We start from the raw sequence: 25,476 nt of genomic DNA on the forward strand, positions 1-25,476 counted from the left end.
GATAAACATTTGGGATGGGCGGAAAATGTGTATCTAAAGACTCATACTGTGAATTCACTCTCATTTAGGATTCCAAGATGCGACTCCAAGATGACTGAATATAAGGAACAGCATATAGTTAAAATGTGTTGTGTAGCTATAGAACTATGTTTTTAAAAAATGCACAGGAGCAAAAACATTAAACCTGCTTTCCACTGGCAAAAATGGAAGCTCCCCTTCTGGGGCTAACAGCAGTGAAATACCCTCTTCTCCTGTCCTTAGCTCTATATTTCCAATATAAGTTGGAGGGAATTCAAATCCAAACTACTCTTTTAATGTAACAAGTAGTTTGGCCCACAAGAGTGTATGTTCTCTTTTTGCTGCAGCATAATTGAACAAATGAAGATCTTTTGCCCCTGAAGATGGTCCACCATGCTCAAAATGTGTTTCTCATACAATAAAACTTTGACTTCAAGTAGCCCTTTGCGGTCCACTTCCTTCTTCAATCTTCTTTTCATGTGGTTCTCTTCCCATAAAGCATAAGCCAAACCATTCCATAACCAAAGTTTCAAAATATTAATTTTTATTTTAAAGAAAATTTCTACCATTCTTTGTTCAAACAAAACACACCTGATTTTAAGACAGGGTGCTTTAAAATAATTAATTTGCAACAATGAAGAGAAAATTGTCAAAGACAACTTCAGACAAAATGGGAAATCATAGTTCACACTACAAGAATAAGCACTGGAGAGTCATGGCTCATGTGCTACCCTCTCCACATCTGTCAAGATCCACCTGTGTTGGACACCAAAGAGGCGCTCTCAGATGAGGATGAGGAAGAAGACCAAGTCAAACTGAGACCCTCAGCTCCAATGGGAGACCCGGGTCCCAAGGATTTGGGCCCATCAAATTTAAATTCCATTGATTTGATTTAAACAAATTCACCCTGAGGATTTGTATAGATTAGATTTATAAACACAAGAGCAGTATAACTGTATGTAAGATTTAAATCTAATGTAGAGTTCCAAATCATGGCAACATGTTTGTGTTTTAATATACATTTGGGAATACAATATGAATTAACGCAATTCAGTCATTACATTGCATATTTCTCAATTTCACTACAGCTGTGAAATTGCGGCAAGAATTTCATGTTTCACACGTTGAATACCATAAATGTTTCTGGGGTTGGGGGGATTCAAAGCAACAGTCATACAAATTCTGAGCTAAACATTTATGCCAAGCTGATACTTCTGTCTAATGTTCCTCAATATGCAGACTTTACTCTGAACCAAGAATGTTCTTTGTTTGGCAAGGAGCAGAGCATGAAAAGCAGGAGTAATATAAGAGTGAGTACAGAGTATATGACTAGGGAATTATGACTTGAGACCATGAGTGACAAACAAGCCTGAATAGTTATTCAGGTTAAAGAAGCTTGAATGTGTTTCCACAATGCAGCAGAAGATGAATTTTATTGTAATTAAAGCTAAGGCTGCAATCGTCAATGTAGTGACTAGAGATCAAGCCCAATGAACTCAGAATATATATGTTTAGGATTCCACTATGCAAATTTCAGAATACACATAGCAGACTAGATAAAGAATACTGTACATGTGAAAGTAGAAAAATTTAACAATCTTGTTAAAATACAAAGACGAAGTCTACAAAGAAGATTTTGCTGAATAGATGGATATACTTTTAAAAGAGTGGCCAACTTGACGGGCAGCCCTCTGCCAATGGTAAGGACCTACCAGGCTGCTGAACAACTTAAAAGGCAGTTCCAACAGTGTAGCAACTGGTTAGGTGTGAAATGACTTTAAACTACTTCTGCACAGCAGCACTGCATTCCTTCCACTGGAAACAATGGAAGGAGTGTTGCACTGCTTACTAAAAATGACATAAAGTCATATCACTGAAGACCTGTCACTACTCCATCAGTGCGGCCTTTTAAGTTGTGCAATAATCCAATGGGTCCCTAATGTTGACAGAGGACTTCTCGTCAAATCAGCCACCACATACAAACTAGGTTGGCTATCCCTGGATCCCATATTACCTACAGAACACCAAAAGTGTTTGTGTTTCAGAAATCACATGTCACAGACCCTAACATGGTAACAATCATACCAACATAATCAAGAACCAAGAAGAAACAACATTGGGTTTCATCTGAAGGTTGTCTTCCTCCAGGGGAGGACTTCTTTTTCTGAAAGAAGAGAACCTTTGGGTGCAATACTATATGACTGATGCATAGAGAGAAATAACTGCATATATATACTAGAGGTCTATAACAAGAGAAAGCAATGTAAATCAATAGTTTTCTTCTTCTATCCTTTAATATCATTTTCCCCCATATGTATTAGAAAACAGGTTCTTCAAATAAAACTTTCCACAGTTGTATCAGAAGAAGCTTTGAAACTTTTCAGAGAATAATGCAATTTCCACTCCTTTTTGTATTGTTAATTTTAATTATGCATTGTAGAAATAAATACCTAAGTGGTGAGGAAGGTACCAGCAGGCAGCCAGCAAGCAGGCTAAGCAGCAGGAGGGGAACAACACTTGTACACCTGTTCTGCACACTTTAAATAAATAAGGCAGTCAAGAAAATTTGGCAATTTCTGAATGACATTCACTATTTGTCATTTTTTGTCATTCAATTTCACTTTCTAGAGTTTCCTTCTCTATGAAGGAAAAAAAACATGAGGGCAAAGCAAAGCAAATGATTGCACAGAGAAATTGTGAGATCTGTTGGGTATGTATAGCTCTTGAATATCTGGCCAATTCATTTGCTTCTATCCTTCCATAGAAGCAAAGTTTTTATGAAAATGTGGCCCTTCGCTGCTCGACCATTAAGGGATTAAGAGTTATTTTTGTTGGAAGCGTAATTTTAAAGGTCCGTTTAGCCAGACTAGGTCACCGCACACCAACACAGCAGATCAAGTCTTCTACTGACAGAACAAAAAATCATAGAGAAACCAGACATTAGAAAAGACTGGCTTTTTTGTACTTGTGCAAGTAATTGCTTCTAATCTTAACCCCATGTAATTTATTATTTACTTTAAAATAACCTGTACTAAAGTCACTTTAAGGCCAAATGCCTAAAATTTTGCTTACTGATACAAAGGCCAAGAGGTACTTAGAATAAAACCATGTTGGTCCAACACACATACGAGCAGTACACATATTTCAGCAGGACAGGTAACTTTTATTGATAGCTTTGAAAGACCAAAGGTGCCAGGGGCTTAATGTTTGGTAGATCACAATGCTCAACCAAGCTAGCAAGACTGTACCTAAACAAACCCATTAAATCCTGAAAACAGACCTGTTACTACAGTAATACCTTCTTAAAAGGAAAGAGCAAAGCACTATGGGTTGAATACTTAAAGAGGAAATACTAATATAGTTTAAGAATACCACAGATATGTATACTCTCAAATCTGATTTCCTCTACCTTGCTCAAGATCAAAAATATCTATCAGAGTTACAAACAGGATGTTGCATGCTTGGGGTTTGGGGAACAGATCCGTATATAGGAGTGCTTATTATAAGGATTGGAAAATTTTTATTTGATTGTAAGCCTCTGAGCAGACTTGTAAAGTATACTATTTATACGTGTAGTGCCAAGTACACTTATTTATTACAATTTTCTTATATACCACCTCCTTCAAAGACTCTAAGCAGTGAGCAACAGCAATACAATAATTATTTCTTGTTAACACAGTCACACAGGTGTAATTGACTGGTTTGTTTTATCCAGACATCGAGTCCTTCCCAAGGACCTGGGATGGCTGGATGTTATTATCAATGTTGTTGATGTTATTATTATAGATATCGTCGCAGAATATAGGCTGTTTCTAATAAAGTTGCTTTTTGTAATTGGCTGATGGTGATTTCTGTGGCCCCTATGGTGTTGACGTGCTCTTCAAGTTATTTTGGAATTGCACCTAGGGCACTAATTACCAATGGGATTGTTTGGGACTTCTTCTGCCACAGCCTTTCAATTTTAATTTGTAAATCTTTATATTTTGTGATTCTTTCTATTTCTTTTTCTTCTATTATGCTATCCCCTGGTATTGCTATGTCGATTATTTTCACTTGTTTTTCTTTCTTCTTGACTACAGTTATATCTGGTGTATTGTGTGGCAGATGTTTGTCTGTTTGTAGTCGGAAGTCCCATTATATTTTTGCATCTTCATTTCCGACAACTTTTTCAATTGTATGGTCCCACCAATCTTTGGCTACAGGTAGCTTGTATTTTTTGCAGATGTTCCAGTGTACCATCCCTGCTACCTTTTCATGCCTTTGTTTGTAGTCAATCTGTGCGATCTTTTTACAACAGCTGATTAGGTGGTCCACTGTTTCATCTGCTTCTTTACAAAGGCGGCACTTGCTGTTTGTGGTGGATTTTTTGACTTTTGCTCTTATTGCATTTGTTCTTAGTGCCTGTTCTTGTGCAGCCAGTATTAAACCCTCTGTTTCTTTCTTCAAGTTGCCATTCTTAAGCCATTGCCAGGTCTTGGTGATGTTTGATTTTCTATTATATTGTGCAAATATTGACCACGCAGTGGCTTATTTTTCCATTTTGCTGCTCGGATCTTGACTTGTTTTTTCTTGTAGGCCTGCTTTGTTTCATTGGTGTAGAACAGTTTCTCCTTCTTGACCATTTGAAGTGCATCTTCTTCACTGTCCTTGATATATTCTGCAAGGCCTCTTTTCTCCTCCTCTACTGTTTGATGGACTTGCAGCATTCCTCTTCCACCTGAGCTGCGAGGGAGGTATAGCCTATCTACATCACTGCGGGGGTACAGAGCATGATTGATGGTCATGATTTTCCTGGTCTTACGATCTAGCGTCTCTAGCTCTGCCTGGGTCCAGTCTATTATTCCTGCAGTGTATCTGATAATAGGTATAGCCCAGGTGTTTATGGCTTGTATGGTGTTCCCGCCATTGAGTTTGGACTTGAGGATTTTTCTAACTCTCCTGATATATTCACTTCCAATTTTTCTTTTAACTTCAGTGTGTGCGATGTTATCAGCCTGAAGAATGCCCAAGTATTTGTAATGTTCTTTCTCTTCCAGGTTCTTGATCTTGCTTCCATTGGGCAGTTCTATTCCTGCTGTTTTTCCTATTTTTCCTCTGTTCATTAATAATGCAGCACACTTGTTTAGTCCAAACTCCATTACTATATTGCTACTGAATATACGGACAGTGTTTAGCAGTGATTCAATTTCTGACTGGGACTTTACATACAGCTTCAGATTATCCATGTACAGCAGATGGTTGATTTTACTTGATGTTTTAGATGTTTGGTATCCGAGGCCTGTTTTGTTTAGTATTTGTGAAAGTGGAGTCATGGCGATTACAAACAACAGAGGGGATAGTGAGTCCCCTTGGAAAATACCTCTTCTAATGCTAACCTGTCCAAGTATCTCGCCATTGATTGTTAACTGTGTACTCCACATGCTCATTGCTTTTTAAATAAATATCTGAATGTTTCTGCTGACACCAGTTGTTTCTAAACATTTTAGTATCCATGTGTGAAGCAACGAGTCGAAGGCTTTCTTGTAGTCAATCCATGCAACACTTAGATTGGTTTTTCTTCTCTTGCAATTTTCTAAAATCATTTTGTCAATCAGCAGCTGGTCTTTTGTGCCTCTGGTGTTTGGGCAATTTCCTTTCTGTTCAACTGGAAGCTGTTTGTTAGTTAATAAGTGTTGCATCACTTCATCTGCTATTATTCCAGTTAATAATTTGAACATGGTTGGCAGGCAGGTTATCGGTCTATAATGACTTGGAACTGCACCTTTTGCTAGGTCTTTCATGATGAGATGAGTTTTCCCAGTTGTTAGCCATTGTTCAATATCACCTCCTTGCAAAATGTGATTGAACTGTTTTGATAGTTGTTTATGAAGGCTTGTTAGGTGTTTAAGCCAAAAGCCATGCAGTTCATTGTCACCTTGCTCAGTCCAATTTTTAATTTTCTTTGCTCTTTCACTTATTAATTCTGGTCTTATTATTAGATCTTGCATTTGTTGGTTACATTTTTCGACCTCTTTCATCCAGCCTGCTTTTTTATTATAATCTATTGGATTGTCCCATAATTTCCCCCAGAATTGCACTGTTTCTTCTTTATTTGGTGTTTCTACGTTTCTTGCAGTTTCTCCTTCTATGCTTTGGTAGAAACGTCTCTGATTCGACTGGAATTGGAGATTCTGCCTGTGTTGTGTAATTCTGGCTTCGTATCTGCTAATCTTCTTTCACACCACTATTATTTGCTGCTTTATTATTTCCAGGACTTCTCTGATTTTCCTAGAATCTAGATGGTATTTTTGGATCAAATACTGTTTGGTGTTTTCATTCTTCAGCTTCTTGTCTTTCATATCTTTCAATTTACTAGCATCTGATCTAAGCCTGGAGATTTTATTTTCTAATCTAATCTTCCATTTAGGTGATGTACTGCTTTCTTTTTTTACAGGTCCACTGATCTTATATCCGAACTCCTGTGTTGTTGTTATTGTTGCTGCACTGTACATTAGTTGGTTTGTTTCTTGCAAATTATTGGTTGTTATTTCTGCAAGTGCAGCATTGACATCTTTTAATGCCTGAGCAAGTTGTTTTTTGGCAACTCTTTTTAGAGCTGGAAGTCGAACCCTGGTGGTTGTTTGGTTCATGTGCTCAGTTATTTTTTGATTTAGTTCTTGTTGCTTTTCTGTTAAACGGCATTTGGGTTTTTGAGGTGAAGGCGAAGGGGAGGTTGCCTGGTTTTGATTTTGAAACAGTTCAGCAACAGTGGCATCCTCTATTTCCAACACCTCCTTCACCTGCGCCTGAGCAACTTCTTCAGTTGGTGGTAATTCTTCTTCCATATCTTGAGCCTGTGTTGCTCTTTGCAGTTCTTCCAGCTCAACTTCTGTGAATCCTTTATTTCTTATTATGAATCTTCTCTGGTCTGCTAGCCTTTGTTCTGTTTTTTCTGTATCTGGATTCTTCTCTTTCCAAATTTGGTACATTCTTTTAAAATAACCTCTTCTAGTTGGACTAGACCTGTAATAGCAGATCATTATTTCCTTGTTGGTATTTTTCGTATATTTTTTTCCAGTTAAGCTACATTTCTTCCAGTAACCCTGCAGTCTCCAGCCCTGGTTGCTCAACTGAAGATCCTGAGTCCTGTTGCCCACTTGCCACCAGATGTCCAAGGACTCCAGCACCTGGCACGGTCCTTGTTGACCCGGGCGACGACCGATCCGGTATAGATTTATTAAAGTTACATCTCACCATATTGTTGATGGGAGAGGCAATCTTCGTCTAGCTCCTCTGGTGAGACCTGTCCAGTATAGTTGGACCTCTGGCATAGCTCTCACCTTCCTCAGAGCACGCAAGCCCCACAACCACAGCCCCACAACCACACCAAGGTATTACCTCACTGGGGGCAATAGTGCTTCACTGGTGGCAATAATAATAATAATAATAATTATAATTATAATAAAAATAATAATAATAATAATTATTATTATTATTATTTCTTGTTTACACAGTCAGACAGGTGTTATTGACTGGTTTGTTTTATCCAGACATCGAGCCCTTCCCAAGGACCTGGGATGGCTGGATTTTATTGTCAATTGTTATAGATACTGTCGGAGAATATAGGCTGTTCCCAGTAAAGCTGCTTTTTGTAATTGGGTGATGGTGATTTCTGTGACCCCTATGGTGTTAGGTGCTCTTCAAGGTCTTTTGGAACTGCACCCAGGGCGCCAATTACCACTGGGATTATTCTGGTCTTTTTCTGCCACAGCCTTTCAATTTCAATTTGTAGATCTTTGTATTTGGTGATTCTTTCTATTTCTTTTTCTTCTATTATGCTATCCCCTGGTATTGCTATGTCGATTATTTTCACTTGTTTTTCTTTCTTATCCACTACAGTTATATCTGGTGTATTGTGTGGCAGATGTTTGTCTGTTTGTAGTCGGAAGTCCCATAATATTTTTACATCTTCATTTTCTTCAACTTTTTCAATTTTATGGTCCCAACAATTTTTGGCTACAGGTAGCTTGTATTTTTGGCAGATGTTCCAGTGTATCATCCCTGCTACTTTGTCATGCCTTTGTTTGTAGTCAGTCTGTGTGATCTTTTTACAACAGCTGATTAGGTGGTCCACTGTTTCATCTGCTTCTTTACAAAGGCGGCACTTGCTGTTTGTGGTTGATTTTTTGACTTTGGCGCTTATTGCATTTGTTCTTAGTGCCTGTTCTTGTGCAGCCAGTATTAAACCCTCTGTTTCTTTCTTCAAGTTGCCATTCTTAAGCCATTGCCAGGTCTTGGTGATGTCTGATTTTCCACTTATATTGTGCAAATATTGACCATGAAGTGGCTTATTTTTCCATTTTTTCTGCTCGGTTCTTGACTTGTTCTTTCTTGTAGGCCTGCTTTCTTTCATTAGTGTTGAATAGTTTCACATTATTGACCACTTGAAGTGCATCTTCTTCACTGTCCTTGATATATTCTGCAAGGCCTCTTTTCTCCTCCTCTACTGTTTGATGGACTTGCAGCATTCCTCTTCCACCTGAGCTGCGAGGGAGGTATAGCCTATCTACATCACTGCGGGGGTACAGAGCATGATTGATGGTCATGATTTTCCTGGTCTTACGATCTAGCGTCTCTAGCTCTAGTGTCTCTAGCTATAATTATTATTAATAATAATAATAATAATTATTATTATTATTATTATTATTATTATTATTATTATTATTATTATTATTATTAGGCAAATGCCTGGCAAAACAGGTGGGGCTTAAGAAGGGCCTTAAAAGCAGCCAGGTAGGAGACTGAACGAATCTGGAGGGAGGGGATGTTCCAAAGAAGAGGATTGGCCACAGACAAGGCCCTCCTACAGACCCAGGCATCATGCACTACACCAGGGCCCAGAACACTAAGGAGGGCCAGCTGAGAAGACTTCACAGGCCGGGATACAACTGGCTGAGAGAGGCGATCCTGGAGATATACAGGTGCTAAGCCCGTTATGGTTTTGTAGGTGAAAACCAGCACTTTAAATTGGACCCGGAAGTGAACAGGCAACCAGTGCTGCGGCTGTAAAAGAGGTGTGACACTATCAAATCTATGGCCACCCATGAGGAGGCAGGCTGCTGCATTCTGGACTAGCTGAACCTTTCAAATCATTTTCAAATGCAACCCTAGGTAGAGCGCATTACAGTAATCCAAACGAGAGGTAACAAAGGCATAAGTTGCTGTTGCCAGGGCCTGCCGATTGAGAAAAAGTCCTCTCAAGGAGGACTTAATCTTCCATTTTACTTTCAGTACTATATTATCCCAGTTAGTAGAATTAGTTATATTAGGTAATACATGCATCTAAAAATGTTCAGCCAATGCATCTGTGCTATTTTGTAAAGGAGCACTGTATATTTTCACAAGTTCTGAAAATAAATATTATTTTAGAATAATCTAGACACTTAAAATTGCTTAATAAGATACTATAAGATTCTATAGTCAATATTACCATAATCAGTAATTCAAAAATTAAGACTATGATACAGCTGTGTTTTCCTCCCAAAGTTTTTCCCCAGTGTTCATTTAAAAATAAATAAATCCAACTCTGTTTTAGACAAGCAATGCTTTTAATACACTGCATTGTAGGGAGCATTCCTTTATTCTGATGTCATGCTTATAGCTTTTTTTCTTCAGAAGACATCTTTTGTAGTTACAATCCTGAGGCACAAAAAGAAATCTCAGAAGAAAGGGTTGTAAGGACCCAATTTAGCAAATTTTAAAATTGGAAAGGAGAGCACAATGAGGGAGACAACACTATTTTTAGGCATGATCAGTTAATATAGCTAACCAATTATGAGTGAATACTTTCTCCCACCTTAAACTGTTGTACCTATTTCCATGCATTAGTTGGATTGAAAATTATATGCATTATTGTACTGTATCACAAGGAAGTCGGCTATAGTTTCATGAAAGACGTTTTCATTCCTGACTGGCATCTTCTCAATAGTAGGGGCCCAGGCACACCACTCTGTTCCAAGCAAACCTTTCTACTCTTAAACAGTACTGCATTCATAACCTACTTTCAGCACTGCAGGGCAGCACCACAGAAAAGCTGCTCCATCTTAATAATGCATCACGAAAACCCTACTTATTTGGCCTAGGTGGATGAATACTTCATGCACTTTTCCTCACACACACCCTAAAATAAAATACCTAGCATAAATAATCATTTCTACAACCATGCTTTGTCATTTTAAGGGATGGCTATGAGAGTAACATTTTGAAATGACACTAATTATCTTGTTTTAGGGCTGCACCAAAAGGTAAGAAAATATATTAAGAATACATCAATTACAAACAAAAATTCAACTACAACACAGTACAGTGGTTGTACTGTGTTGACTCAACCAATGTGGTTGAGATCTTGACCAAATTTACTCAAGGAAGTTTCAAATTAAAAGCACAAGTTAAGTATGCCTAACTAGTCCTTTTAATTTCAATGGGATTTCAAGTAAAGTTAGTTAGGATGTTAGTCAGTGTGCTCAGTAATGAAAGTTCTAGGCTAGTACCAGAGAGATTTGTGTCACGCAAGACCTCAGCCAGAAGCTTGCTAGGTAAACTGCTCAGTTCTCTCTCTTTCAATGTGAATGATAATGATGTCTCTTAGTCAGTTGTTTTGCAGATGTAAAGTATGGCATGTAAAGCTCCCTAAACACTAAAAGAACTGAAAAATTGTAAGGAAGAATATATTATTACTAGTGGCTTTCTTGGGCATTACTGGTGGCTACTTACTCCAGGGTTCATCCATGGTTATCTGATTCATATGAGAGTTTCCAGCTCAAGGAAACTCTACTTCCATGGAATGGAAAGTCCATTCCACAATGTAACATACAGCACTTCCTATGTAACATACAGCACTTCCTGTTCCATGAATATTCTCAATTAGTCCAAGAGTTTTCACACTATCAATGAATGCCTTCAGGAACACCTGGTATGCATATGGAAGCTCTTGACATTATTGCAAATGTCTTACAATAGGAATGCAGGAAGCAACCTTGTACCAGACAGACAATTTGTCCATCCAGCTCAGTAGTGTCCACACTTACTAGCAGCAGCTCTCCAAGATATCAGGCAGGAGTAACTTCCAATCCTACCTGGGCATGCCAGGGATTGGACAATTGAACATGGGGCCTCCTGCATGCAAAGCGGATGGTCTACCACTGGGCTATAGCCTCACCCCAGTATATATAGTGCTATATTTTACAGATGAGCAGACAGAATCACCATGGGAAGCAGCCTAGCATGAAGGTAATATATAGCCTAGAAGTTAAAATCTCCATAATGCATAAACTGGAATTATTTCCTTAAGATTTGCCTTGGATCAGACCATGGGGTAGCCAACAATGGCCAAACAGAAGAACCTACAAAAGAAGTCAACTATCCAAGCTGATATATACTGAATCAATCCAAGTTGATTCATATATTGCTTGATTCCGATAAATCACTATTTGGAGACAAAATGAACATAATGGTCAAGTTTGAACATAGCTTGTTGTTGTTTTTGCTACAACCAGTTTATATTTCTTCATAAAATTGTCTTTAGCACCACATGCTGCAGAGAATAGAGCAGAAAACAAGCTAGTTATATCCATAACCATACCAACCATTTTTAAAACACTTATGTTCTCTTTCCCCCCACTGCAATTCTCTATATTTATTACACATGGCATGTAAAACAGAAATAGCAGACAATGCTACAATGAATATATACCCTTAACTGTCATTTATAGTAATTTAGTGGTTCCAAAGGATTAATGTTGTCTATTAGACAAAACTTTGAAACAGTTTTTAAAAAGAAAAATATTTACACTATGTTTAAAAAAAGAGAGATACAGAAACAGTTGGATTTTATGAACTCTAAAAGTGATGTCTTTCAGTAATCTAGACTGTTTGCACTTACAAATGTTGGCAGCTTAAGTTTTCCACTATAATTCTGCAAATGTTGATCTCTGTAGAACTTTACATTCATCCTATTTATGAGTATTCATTCCAAGGGGGAAAAAATCCAATGTTGTCTATGCTATTTTTAAAGCATAGACGCTTCACAAAAAGGTTTGAGCCCTGGGGCATTTCAAATTGAATGTATTCCTTTAAAAAAAATCATTTTAAGTTTCAACTTTAGCCTACCTGCCCAGAGGAAATGCTCAACATTACTATGCCACAAATGTAGGTTAAATTTCCAGTCTGTCTCTAGCGTCTCAGGCTGGCACAACCTGGGGTGAGAGGGACGACTCTTGTCATACAGACAGCACTTCAACTGATTAAGGAGTAGCATGATAGGTTCCAAAGAGATTACCATCCTTCATGCCAAGGAGGTTGCCTCTTTGAGTATGGCAAAAGGTTAAAGCAGGTTGAGATGGAGTATATCCTCAGGGCTCCATCAGGGACATGAAAGACAACTCAAGAAAGCATGTTCTATTACAACAAAGACATCAAATAATTTCAGTTGGTTACTACTTTCTGGTTCTCCAAATTTATTCTGCCATTTAAACAGGCTACTACATTTATTTCCTTGCTTCACTGATGCTGCATGTGGAACAATCCATCAAGACATTAAATGCAAGTTGTATTCAAAACCAGAGCCAGAGGTGTCTGAATTGTGGTGGTGAAGAAGGAGGAGGAGGAGGATTCTGCTTAATGGATCAAAACTCTGTCCTTCATAAGATGAAGTTGAAATGGAATAAGAAACTTCTGGTAGAAATTCTAATACACTTGCAAAATACTTTCTTCAGCAGTCTGGCACATGTGATACACTCATGCACTGAATAACTGAAACGTGTTTCATACTTGAAAAGTTAAAGACTTCCATGCAGAGCCATTATGCAGTCTCTGTAGTTTCAACTCATCCTGGAATTCTGCAATTCTGTCATCACAGATGCCTGGTACAGGGCCAAAAGGTTGCCAGACACCTGCTTTGCCTAACATATTATCATGCAGAGCAAAGGTAAAATCTGCAATTGTACTCTCACAGACTACTATCAGTTTTGGACTTCTATCATCTTGGCATAACTGCCGAGTCAGAATCAGGCAGCATAGAGCTAAGCTCATAAACTCATAATTCTAGTAGTTCCAGGTATATCTCTCCACCAGAGGACATAATCACAAACCACACCATTGAGGTGTCCCTCTGTGTCACTCACTACAACTGTACCAAATTTGGTTCAAATCAGTTACACAGTCCTCAAGCCTCAAAAGTTCACACATTCACCATCTTGGATCGGAGTGGATGACATAATCACAAACTACACCATTGGGGCATCCCTATGTGTCTATACAGCTGTAGCAAATTTGGTTCAAATCAGTTAGACTGTCCATAAGTTAGTGCACTTGTGCCTCAAAAGTTCACGTCTACTATCTTGAATCGAGATGGATGACATCATCACCAACTACACCACTGAGGTGTCCCTGCATGTCACTCACTACAACTGTACCCAAGCTGGTTCAAATCAGTTAGACAGGTCACAAATTAGGCAGCTTGTTCCTCAGACGTTCACATGACCACCATCTTGGATTGGTGGTTCATCACAAACTATGCCATTGAGGGTTCCCTATGTGTCCCTACAGCTGTACCCGATTTGATTCATATCGGTTAAGTGGTTTACAAGTTAACCCACTTGCACTTCAAAGTTTACATGTCCACCATCTTGAACTGGATTGGATTACATCATCACAAACTACACCATTGAGGCGTCCCTATGTGTCCCTACAACTGTACCCAATTTGGTTCATATTGGTCCAGGCACTGCAAAGTTGATGGGAGTAGGGACACACACACGGACAGATACACACACAAAATGCCAGGTGATCTCATAAGCCTACTGGAGAGTAGGCTAAAAAACACCTACTTCAGCCACACTGGATATACTGTACAGCACAATCTCTCTTAAAGCAGTTACTGGCAAAACAGAATATGGGATTGGGGGAAGAAACTGCAGAAAGGCTAGATAATACTTATGAACAGTCACAGGTCCATATTCATAACTGAACAGTAGTAGAATGCAGACAAATGTATTCATTTTTAAACAAACAGTGGTCATAGTAAGCTAAAATGACACACATCTGTGGTTTGCATTTTCTGTGGGTAGAGGAATCACACAACCACATGTGTGATGTCTACTTTAAAAATGCCCCATGTTAACTGCTGAAAGAGAGCATAACCTTTTACAGGCTTTGAAGCGCTGAACACATGATGGTTACCTGATGCTGGAAACAAAGAACATTACCTTGATGCCATGCTTGTGAGCTTCCAGAAGCACAGGTATAGCTGCTGGGAGAAACACATTGCTGAATTGTGTGTACTTTTGCTGTGCTCAAGTAAAGCAGTTCTTATAAGCTTTGCCACGCTCCCACAATCATTAAGAACTAGTTGAACCAGGCACAGAACATCTGCGCCTCTAGTTCACCATCACCACCATCCCCCCTGCCAACATCACTGTCTTCTTCTGCCTCCACTTCCCCCCGCCCCGCACGCCCACCAGTCACTACCATTCCCCCCCACCTGGGTGCTTTCCCGCCCGCCCACCTGCCAACTGCTACTACACCCACCCGCTTGCTACAGCCGTTTTCTTCCCACCCACCTTACCTCCCTCTTCCCCTGCTCGGCCGCCGCCGCCATTTTCTTCCCTCCCACCAGTTCCCATCACTATCCGGCAACTGCTCGAACTCTCGCAACAGCTGCCATGCATGGAATTAGCAACGGGAATGCTTAAGAGAAATATATATAAAGAAGAAGATGTGGTGAACTGAGAGGCATGGTGATGGCTGCCCCACCACTCAATGACTAAAGGGTACAAACAAATAGTTCCTCCTAGTGTCAGAGCTGCCACAAGCTCAGATTTTAAAAGTGGCCCAGGCAGTAGGTATCTGTGCCATCCCCCACTGGGTTTATTGCCACAGAGCTATCACAGCAGTTTCTCTTTAGACTGACAGCCACAGTGATTGGAATTATCTACTGCTTTTTGAACCTCAGAAAGAATATGCTTTGAAGGGGCTGGATACTGCCAGCAGAGGCGCTCTTACCCCTGGACTTTGGGACTGAAGTCCAGGACCCCTGGGGACCCCCAACTCCTCTTTAGTCTGTTCTGAGTGGTGTGGTTTGTGCCCTCAAGGACCTATATGTTAAAAAATTCTGTTTCTTGAAGCAGGGAGGCCTCCAAAGACCTTTAGGTCCAGGCTCCAAAATTACCAAGGTGCACCTCTGGTTACCAGGGTTGAACCGAGATACTCTAACACATTACGATGCAGGGAAAATGTCTCTCCACCCACTTTAGAATGACTCTTATTTCTGCCATCAGTGCAACAACAAAACAACAGGAAGGCAGGGGGGGGAAAGACTTTCTGATAGAGTGGCTGCACAGTGACAGTGGGGGTATAAACTGGAACCTGTGGTTGTGTGAAAATCACTGCTTGTTTAGAGCTGCATGCTGATAATAAATGGCTTTGAGGTGATACATTCTCATCTATATACACGTCTAACAGGAAGAAGAAAAACAGGCCAGGATGTTAGTAATTTGAAATATATATATATACGCTGCTAGAAATTAAATTGAAATACTATTTTCTTAATACCTTCCCACATATAAGTGGCCTATTTTTTTTCCCCCAAGACAGTATCAGTTTATTTCAAATTTAGAGATACCGGCCTTGATTCAAATTCATGGCAGTTATAGAAACCAATGTTCCATGGCTTGATTCAGGTGGCAAGCATTAAATCTTTTTCCTGCTGTCATGCAACAACAACTTTAATACAAATTAGCACTGCCAAACTCAGTTTTCTGAGCTCCAAAGTCCTTGATGCTACTCCCTGAATTTTATTCATTCTTTCACACGGATTGTGCTCTTTTGAAATTGTTGTAGTGACAACAACAAGAACAACAACAAAAACCCACTGTTTAATAACAATAGATTCTGCACTATAACTCACCACGCTGTAGAAAATGTAACAGGCAATCTTCATTATTTTAACGGAGCTAAAACTCAATCAAAACCATGCACCGTAATTTTTTATTTGGAAATTGGTTTTCTCAAGAGTCAGATCCTCTCTTCAGCCTGATTGTTTACATTGCCTCTAACCTGACAGTCAATAATGATTTCATAAATTTCATGCTACCAAGTCAGCTTTCATGTCAACTTCTCTTTGGACTTATCTGCACAATCAGTCAAAATATGACCCAGTCACATATTAGCTTCTGCATGATATTCCCGAAAGACCCTTTTCCGTAACAATAGCACAATATCAGCTCTCCACACAACAGGCGAATGTTACGCTACTGCTTTATCCATTCCATTTTGACACTTAGCCAGAAGTAAGCTCCAGCACAGGTAAAGGGGGGCAAACAACAAATAATTGTATATTATTTGTAATTTATTAACAACCTTATTAAGAAGCAACCAGAATATTCATAAAATGAAAAGAACTGGAATAGTGAAGTGAGAGATTGCTTAAGTATTGCTGTTTAAGTATTATGGTTTTCTTTAAAAAAAAAACAAAACCATGAGCACACCTATACTGGAGTTATATATTGGAACACATAACAATTTAAGTTTTAACAAAAATGTTTTTTAAAATGTGGAACATTTGAGGGGAGCTTCTGCCTCTTGATCTCGATTACATCACAGAAAATGTGCAGTCAGTTTCTGCAACACGCGCAACCATATGCATAATAATCAAAATAGTTATGCTTGTGAGTGTGTTTGTGTGATTTATCTTTAGGAGATATAAATCAGTTCCATTTTAAAGGTGGGTATTATACATGGGAGGGTTTAAACATTAAATATCAAGTCTTAACTATTAGAAGCAATGTTTTATATAAATAATAAAGAATTAACTTTGATTCTGTTTAACAGGAAATGTAATAGTATCATTCTTGTATTTTATGTCATCTATAGTCTATAAGGCTGATGTCTTCTCTTAATACTGTTACCACACTTACTCAGATGCATGCCAGCCATCACCGTCTGTTACTATGCCTTTACCTGAGTTGGGGGAATCAGATCTGAAACCAATTTGCAAGTGTGAAATAACAAAGGGGATAGCAGTCCAGGCATAGGCAAATATCAACATGAGAGTACCCCTGTAGGAGCAACGGATTCAGAGTCTAGGCTTGTGAAAACAGAAATGAAGTTTATTGAGATAGAAGCACCATCTAAAATGGGAGTATTTGGTAATCAATGCCAAGAATACAGATCAATAATGCAAAAATGTAACAAACTTAAATGCAACAAGGAAATGAGCAAACCAAAAGTAAAGGGAAGCAATTGCATGGATAAAGAGAGGTAACAGGGTAGATAGAGATGGAGAAAAGAGCTCAAAGTTTGAAGACAAGAGACATTTCTTTATACCTATCCTGTATTCTGCTGGTCTCCTGTGTGACACCAAAGGATATAGACCCTTTAGGTCTTCCCAGCAGAGGGCCATGATAGGCAGTGGGGTGCAAGCATAACACTTAAAGACGACACAAACTCTACACAAGTTTACAGCAATCTTGGAGAGCTCTGAGAGTCCCCAGCAGTGAGGCACTAGTATGAAATTTATGGCAAGCCTACATTGGGAGAAACTCAGGCTCAAAAGTGTTCTCTCTGGGGTTTTACCCTCAGCGACTCCTGTATTCTTCAGCCAGTCAAAACACAAGATTCGTTCTTGTGGAAGCTCGGTACAGAGTTCGTAAGGACCTAGGATGCCAAGCGTACTGCCATAGCCATTTTGGTTTTCTGAGTCCCTGGGAACTCTCTCAGTACCAGGTTTCCACAAGATCTAACCAAAGCATTCAGCTTAACCAGCATTTCAGCACTGACAAAAGCGGAGCTGGATCTTTTATAGGGTCTTGGACGAGTTAAGTCCAATGGTGGGGAAAACATGGAGATTCCACTTCCCTGCTCAGGCATCGGGCGGGGGGGGGCTAGAAGAGCAGGGTATCCCAATGCCCATTCAACTGATGATCAAAGCAACAGGATCCTATTGTCTCAGTCAGCGTACTCAAAGGGAATTTCTCCAGCTGACTATGCCTCCAAGTACTCTTGTGGTCTTAAAAGCACTCCAGACATTCACATTTTATATTGCTCCCTTCAGGATGCAGTTTACTCAGCCATGAGGAAGCCTCCCTTTCCTAGGTGTATTTTCTACTGGCCAAGCTCCTGTTCCATATGATCATTTAACCATATGGTAAACCAGACTTCTCAGTCATTAAATGCCAAGTTCCATTGCTTGTCCTGCTCCCATGGCAAGCCTTTGGTTCCAGTAGTTAACAACAGAAAATGAAGGCGGTGGGGTCGGACTGTCTGTGCTAATACATATAAATAAGAGATAAGTCTCAGTCTATTATAATTACAGTAATAGTACAATACAGGTGGCCCTCATCCACAGTTTCAGCACTTGCAGTTTTTCACATATCTGTGTTTGGACAATATATACTCAGCCTAGTTATCCATGGTATGTAGATTTGCATATCCACAGTTTTCAGCAGAGAAGTTCTGCCCTTACATGGTCGTGCTCTTGCTGCAGGTGCTCATGGGTTGTGAGAGACGTTTGGAGGACAGTAGAGTTTTTGGTCTGCTGCATGTTTAGACTTTTTTTGTGTGATTCTAAAAGCCATTTAGGCTTTTATGGCTTTTAAAGCTCCTTAGGGAGCTACTGGGAGCCTTCAGGAGCCATTGCTCTTGCACTTTTGGAAGCTTTGTGAAGCCATTTCTGTGGAGCCTTTGGGAGCCTTTTTTGAGCCATTCCTTTGGAGCTTCTTAATTTTGATGAAAAGTTATTTTTAATTAACTATTTCAAATTTGAAACTTAATTTTAATTTTGATAATTACAGTACTGAATCATTTGATTTAAATTGCAATTAAAATTCAATTTAAATTAAAAACTGATTTTAGTAATCCACTGAAAATTGATTCTCCTCTCACTCGATTCTCCTCTGTGTGCATTTACTTGAATCTGATTTAATTTTATGCTGCCTTTTTGACCAACCTACCAACCAATCAGGCTAAGGGGATTGCGATAATAAGTGCTGGACTACAACAATGGAGTGAGGGAATGTCATGATTATGCATTACTGGAGAAGCTGGGGGGCATTGCTGGATGAGCTGGAGAGTGGGAGAGCAGGAGAGCTGAGGTGACCAAGGTACAGTGTTATGCTCCATCCTTATTTCTGCTTTTACCCTGTCTTTTAGATGATTATTCAGTTATTTTCTTGAACCTAACACCCCAATTCCCGTTGACTTAAGGTTTCATTATCTGTGGTTTCGTTATCCGTGGTTTTAGGCCAGAACGGAACCCCCATGAATAATGAGGGCCACCTGTATATTAAAATAATCAAAATAGCAATGACTACACTACCGGGGGGGGGGAATATCCCTTGAATGCTTGGGAAATGTAATGTTCTCACAATTGAAATACACCCTTGCAGAAAGGTGTATTTAGCTAATTGGAAACAAATGAAAATTTGTGCAGAAGTCTCATTGTGCATAAAGACCTAAGATTCTAGGACAAAAAACTGTCTAGCAGATGAGGAGAATACTCTTCCTGAAACATATCATTTCAGACTATAGGTGACAGAAATATATCTCTGAATGCTGTTCCATCTTCTAAAGAGAAGAGTTTTAACCTAGCAGTCTCCTGGATATGGTCTCCTGGATATAGTTGTTTATGTGCAATGATATTTTCCCCCATGGGGAAGTATTCAGCTATGGACTCCCCCACTCACAGTGTGAAGAACAACTGTCAAAGAACAGTTTTACCACTTTATCTGCTGTCTGTGTGGACTTGGCCTAAGCCTCAGGAGAGAAAAACCAGAGCCAAAAAACCCCAAAAGATTGGAGGTAATTTTCATATTTTATTCTCATCTAGATTACACCAGAAAGAGAAACGGGGCAAAATTTATCCCTCTTGATTAATAATGGCTGGGATTTGTCCAAGCTTTTGGAGAACAGGTTAAAACGAGGTAAGTAAAGAGGAAGTGTAGAATATTTTGCCACTACACAATGTTATAAAGCCAATTGTATTAAATATCAACATGATGCTATTTAATACCATTTTCCCTTTCATGAGGAAGCCCAAAGGCATCTCCACTCCCATCACCATTGCTGGGTTCTCCCTTGCCCTAAAATTTACCTCCAATGGGGGAGGTGCAATGGGGGAGGTGCAACAATTGGGGGGCACAGAAGGGAGGATTACTTTTTTAGGCATTAAAAAAGTAGTAAGAAGTTCCCAACAGGTTAGAAGTTATTAGTAAGAAGTTCCCAACAGGTGCATAGCAAGTTGACCAGGGGACAAGATTTGAAAATGTTCCTTCCCCTACCTTCTCTTCTTCCCCTGCACCTCGCACCCCTTACGTGCATGTCTTTGCTACACAAGAACGTAAAGGGTATGTGTGATATAGTTCATCAGGTTAACAATGGAGACCACAATTATAAACAAAAATTACAAGAACAAAGATGTGAGACTTGAACTTGGGCACCTATGTAATTTCCCCCGTGAGAAGTAGGGCAAAGAGCACTCACATATGTAGCACTCACATTTCTAAACAGAAATACACCAAGAAGAAGAGGCTGAAAATAATCCAGAACAGAGAAGAATAGGGAGAAAAATCAAACTCAACAGGGAAGGGTTTCTTTCTTTTTGTTTCACATTTTCCTTCTCCCTCCCACTTCGCAACTCCCCCTAACCAAACCAATCAATCATTACCCTGTATGGATTGAGAGCTGGAATACTTACCTACAAATTAATTGTGTCTCTCCATTGCTATTTCCTCTAGCTGGAAGCCCCAGGCTGCACCACTAACTCTGCCAGGCAGGGGAAGACAGCCAGAGGCTTTCATCAAACAGCACAGCAGCAGAGTAAATCAATCACCATACACTAAGCTGGGGTAGAAGGAGTCGAAGCTGGGAGGTTAGATTATTTATGGGGGTTTGCGTTAAATAACCCCCCGAAACTGCTCCCGTTCTGGCCACAGCAGTGACAGAGAGAATTAGGGACAGGGCAGGTATGTGCATGCATTGTTAGTTATTGGCTTGGCACCACCAGGCACCCAATGTTCCCAATTGCCAAGCCAAGTGTTTTGCTTTCGGCACATCCCCTATCACCAACTCTTCCCTTTGCACCATGTGGACCCTAGTGCCACAATTTCCCTTCTGTGACAAAAAGAATGAGGCAACACTAGGGTTCACATGGCATGCCAGAAGCAAAACCGATGCAGACAACCATCCGTTGGGAATGTTCCATCTCTAGATTTTCTACATCAAGCAGGAGGCTGAACTCCCTCTTTGCTACCAGCCCCGCCACCCTTTGAGATAATCCAGAGAAATCCATCTGCAGTTGCCACCAACCTGTCTGGTGACTACTCAGGGATGACCTTCTCTGTTGCCACCCCAAGGCTTTGGAATGCACTCCCTGCCAAAATAAGAGCCTCCTCATCTCTGGCAGCTTTTAAAAAGATCCATAAGACATATTTTTCAAGCAAGCTTTTAACTAGATAAATTTATTTATTTAACCTATTTATTTATTTATTAGATACGTATACTGCCTCATCCAGATAGCTCTAGGTAGTTCACAAATAGAAAAACAGATTTAAAAAAATAACCCATTAAAACAAATTAAAACCACTTTAAAACTATTTCAGTAGTCACTAAAGGCCATGCTAAAAATATACTTTTTATGACTCTTTAAAAGGCTGCCAAAACTCTTAAGCCTCTAAATTATGGCTTTTAAATTTTTTTAATGTTTTAATTCTTTTTTAAAAATTTGTATTGTGTTTGTTGTAAACCACCCTGAGATGTGAGTTTTGGGCAATATAAAAATATACTAAATAAATAAATAAATAATCAATCTACAAGGCCCTGTCCAATTATATGATTCTATTATTACTTAGATGGCAGGGCAACACCAGTATAGAGTGTATTGGAGGCTACACTGATTGCAGCCATCTTTGGGCTGTTGGTTTTTTGTTTTTTTTAAATGCTGTGCACCTGCCCCATCGCTGCATCACAATCACACAATGGGAAGAATGCATTATTTTTAGAAGACAGCAGCCAGCATGGCCCCCACAAAATGTTCCAAACAATGACATGGGTTTGGAGTAGGCTCGCCTTGCTGACAAGGCGAGCAGCAGATTATTAGCACAGAATATTCTCAGAGGTGCAGAGTGCTTCACAGTGGCTGCATTGACTGCCACCAAATTATTTTTAAAGCAATGCAATGCACTCAGTTCTTCACTGCCTCACAGTCACACAGCAATGGGACAAGTACCCTGTATTGTTAGAGAAAGATGGCAGCAGCCAGTATAACATCCATGAAGCACTCTGGATGGCTTCGCTGCCTGGGTTCTTAAGTAGCAATGGGCAGGACCCCAGGGCTAAGGTGTGGGTCTTCTCACAGTCCTCAGCCCCCAGCCAGAGAGTGACTTGGCCTGACACCATCCCTGTCTCATTCTATAAGTTTCAGAAAAACATCATAGAAGCATAATACTTTTTAATTCACAGAAATGTGCAAGCTTCTTTTATGTTTTTGCCCTTGATGTATGTCAAATTGCTACAATGAATGGGGTTTGACCACTGCTGTCTATCTAGGAACCTAAACTTTAACCTACTTCATAGAATGTTCATGTTTCTTTCTACATCAAGTACAGTGAAATTGGAAGCAATACATTATCCATCTTTAAGCGTTTGCCTCCCTTTGTCTCCTCAATTAATCATGTCTTCAAGCTGTAACACATTTGAAAAATGTCAATTTTAAAACATATGCTCAGGGAATACAGTTAATTTTTCATTCCCTAGTTTTTAGGTAGAGGGAGATGACAAAGAAGTATTTTTCCAATAATCAAAAAAACACAGGTACAAAATGTTTCACCTCATGGGGTGGGGGGGGGAACCATCTTGCAAAAAAGTCAAGCCTTTTATTTTTCCTCCCCACCTAATAGTACAGTTCTTCTGTGAAAGAAACTTTGTTGGATATTGAGGGATATTTAATCTGAAAGACAGAAATGGCTAGTATTAACCCAAAGAAGCACAACCAAACTATTCCTTCCAACCTTCGCCCAAGTTGCTTGGGTATGAGAGCAAGGATGACTTTCTCTTGATTGTTTGTACCTTAACTACACATATTATACCAAAGGGAAGAGAATGAACCAATGATGGAGGGCAGAATGAAGGTATGCTTTATGAAGTTCTTCTAAGGCGAAAAGGTACTACAACTCTTTCCTGCTCCTTCCTCCTCCTTCCTTCCTGCTCCTTCCTGGCAACATTCCAAGCACATGCAACCTAACAGAGTAACATGCTTAGAAGCACAGAATTATAGGGAAACGGGCTTTTGGAGTTGGAAGGGATCTTGAAGGTTCTTTTAGTCCAACCCCTGGCTCAGTACAGGAAATTGCTACAGCATCTCTCACAGATGGCTATCCAGGCGCTGCTTGAAAATCTCCAGTGAAGGTGAGCCTACCACTGCACAAGGCAGACTGCTCCTTTGCTGAACAGTTCTTACAGTTAGGAAATTCTTCCTAATGTCTAGCCTGTCTGCTTCCTTTAATTGCAACTCACTGGTTCTAGCCCTGCCCTCAGAAGCAACATTGAACAAGGCTGCTCCATCTTCTATGTGACAGCCTTTCAGATATTTGAAAATGGCTATCATAGCTTTCCTGAGTCTTCTCTTCTCCAGCCTAAATATACCCAGCTCCTTCAACTGCTCCTCATAGGACTTGGTTTCCAGAGTCCTCGCCACCTTTGTTGCCATCCTTTGAACCTGTTCCAGTTTATCAACATCCCTCTTAAAATCCAGGACTCAGAAGTGGACACAGGATCCCTAATGAAATCTAACCAGCGAAGAATAGAGTGGAACGATCGCTTCTCATTAGCTGGACACTATGCTTCTTCTTCTAGATCCTAACATTGCTTAGCATTTTTAACAGCTACATCACACTGCTGGTTCATGTTCAGCCTATTGTACACTAAGACACCTAGGTCTCTTTCACATGTACTGCTGCCAAGACAGATCTCTCCCCCCACCCCACCAATCCTGTACTTGTGCATTTTCTTTTCTTTACCCAAATGCAAGACTTTACATTTGTCTCTGTTGAACTTCATCTTATTGGTTTTGGTCCAATATTCATGCCTGTCCAGATCAGATAGAATCTTGATTCTGTCTTCGGAGATGTTAACTACCACTGCTGCTTCATGTAATGAAAATATAAGTATCTCTTCTACTTCATCTGGGCCCAGATGAAGGAGATGTATTTCATCTGGGCCTGGAGATTTAAACTAGTTTTAAGGTAGCTAGATGTTCTTTTACCATATCTTTACTTATGACGCAGCAGGGAAGTAACTTGCCTAGGGAACAAGAAGTTGCCGGTTCGAATCCCCGCTGGTATGTTTCCCAGACTATGGGAAACATCTATATCAGGCAGCAGCAATATAGGAAGATGCTGAAGGGCATCATCTCATACTGCACAGGAGATGGCAATGGTAAACCCCTGTATTCTGAGAAAACCACGGAGCTCTGTGGTTGCCAGGAGTTGATACCGACTCGATGGGGCAATTTTAAGTTTTTTACCTATCTTGAGGCACATTTCCCTTATTTCTTTATTTGTGCCACATTTATTTTCTGGGAGAAAACAGTTGCAAAATAGATGTTAATCAACTCTGCCTTCTCTGTATAACCCATTATCATTTCATAATCTTATTCAAAGGAATAGGAACCATAAAAGGGGTTGGGAAAGTGGCAAGTACCAATAGGCTGGTACTGGTGATTACAGTTGTCAGTACTGATTTGGCAATAGTAATGGTCAATACCATTATGATGGCTGAAGTAACAAAAGTTAGAATATATGGAGCCAGAGTTGGTATGTGCACCAAAGCAGGCAGTGCAATAAAAGCAACTGCAATGGTTATCAACTGGTGCTGTTATAGAATAGCATAGTTAATTTGCAGCTCCTGATATAATATCAGGAACAGCAATGAGGCAATGCTGAGGCATAGGAGTAGGTGTCTTAATAAGACCAGGAGATGGAACTAAAGGGAGCACATATTTCCGAACAAGGATCAAAGGGATCACAATCACCCTAAGTTCTAACACAGCAGTGCCATCAAGAACCTTATGAACTCAGGGCTTATTGGGAAGAATAAGAACGGTGATATTAGTATCAATCATAATCCTAGTCTACATAACATCTCTGTAGTTGCAATCACAGAATCATGGTGAAATAACCCAATATTGTGGGCTTGCTTAGCAATGTTCTACTGATGCAGATTCTGAAGGTACAAGAAGAGGAATTTAATCTTCAGAGAAAAAACCCAGAGGATAGCCTTCCAGGGGGAGGAGGGTGGTGGTCCAGGGATGAAATTCTAGGTAGATGCAAAAACTCAAACCTGTCAAATACTGGTTCAGGAGGCATCTAGTTCAAGAGAACCATTGCCAGAATTGAGTTTGTAACTATCAAGGTTGGTAGATGGGGTGGG

At 39.8% G+C, this 25,476-nt stretch overlaps 1 protein-coding gene across 12 annotated transcripts in view; it reads right to left on the minus strand.

Moving 5' to 3' along the window:
- The window catches only part of NPAS3 (neuronal PAS domain protein 3), a 1,129,936-nt gene that overhangs the window by 1,055,959 nt on the left and 48,501 nt on the right, over positions 1-25,476 (minus strand). Inside the window, exon 2 of one of the 12 annotated variants that reach the window (XM_053282874.1) lies at positions 14,262-14,302. The exons of 10 other annotated variants lie outside the window; for them this stretch is intronic. In XM_053282874.1, coding sequence (XP_053138849.1) covers positions 14,262-14,272 — 11 coding nt within the window. In that variant the 5' untranslated portion in view covers positions 14,273-14,302. Of the gene's footprint in view, positions 1-14,261; positions 14,303-25,476 lie in introns of those variants that run through there. One more of the 12 variants, XM_053282871.1, reaches the window with a different exon arrangement.

Source organism: Hemicordylus capensis, chromosome 1 (genome assembly GCF_027244095.1).
Source record: "Hemicordylus capensis ecotype Gifberg chromosome 1, rHemCap1.1.pri, whole genome shotgun sequence".
Classification (NCBI taxonomy): Eukaryota; Metazoa; Chordata; class Lepidosauria; order Squamata; family Cordylidae; genus Hemicordylus; species Hemicordylus capensis.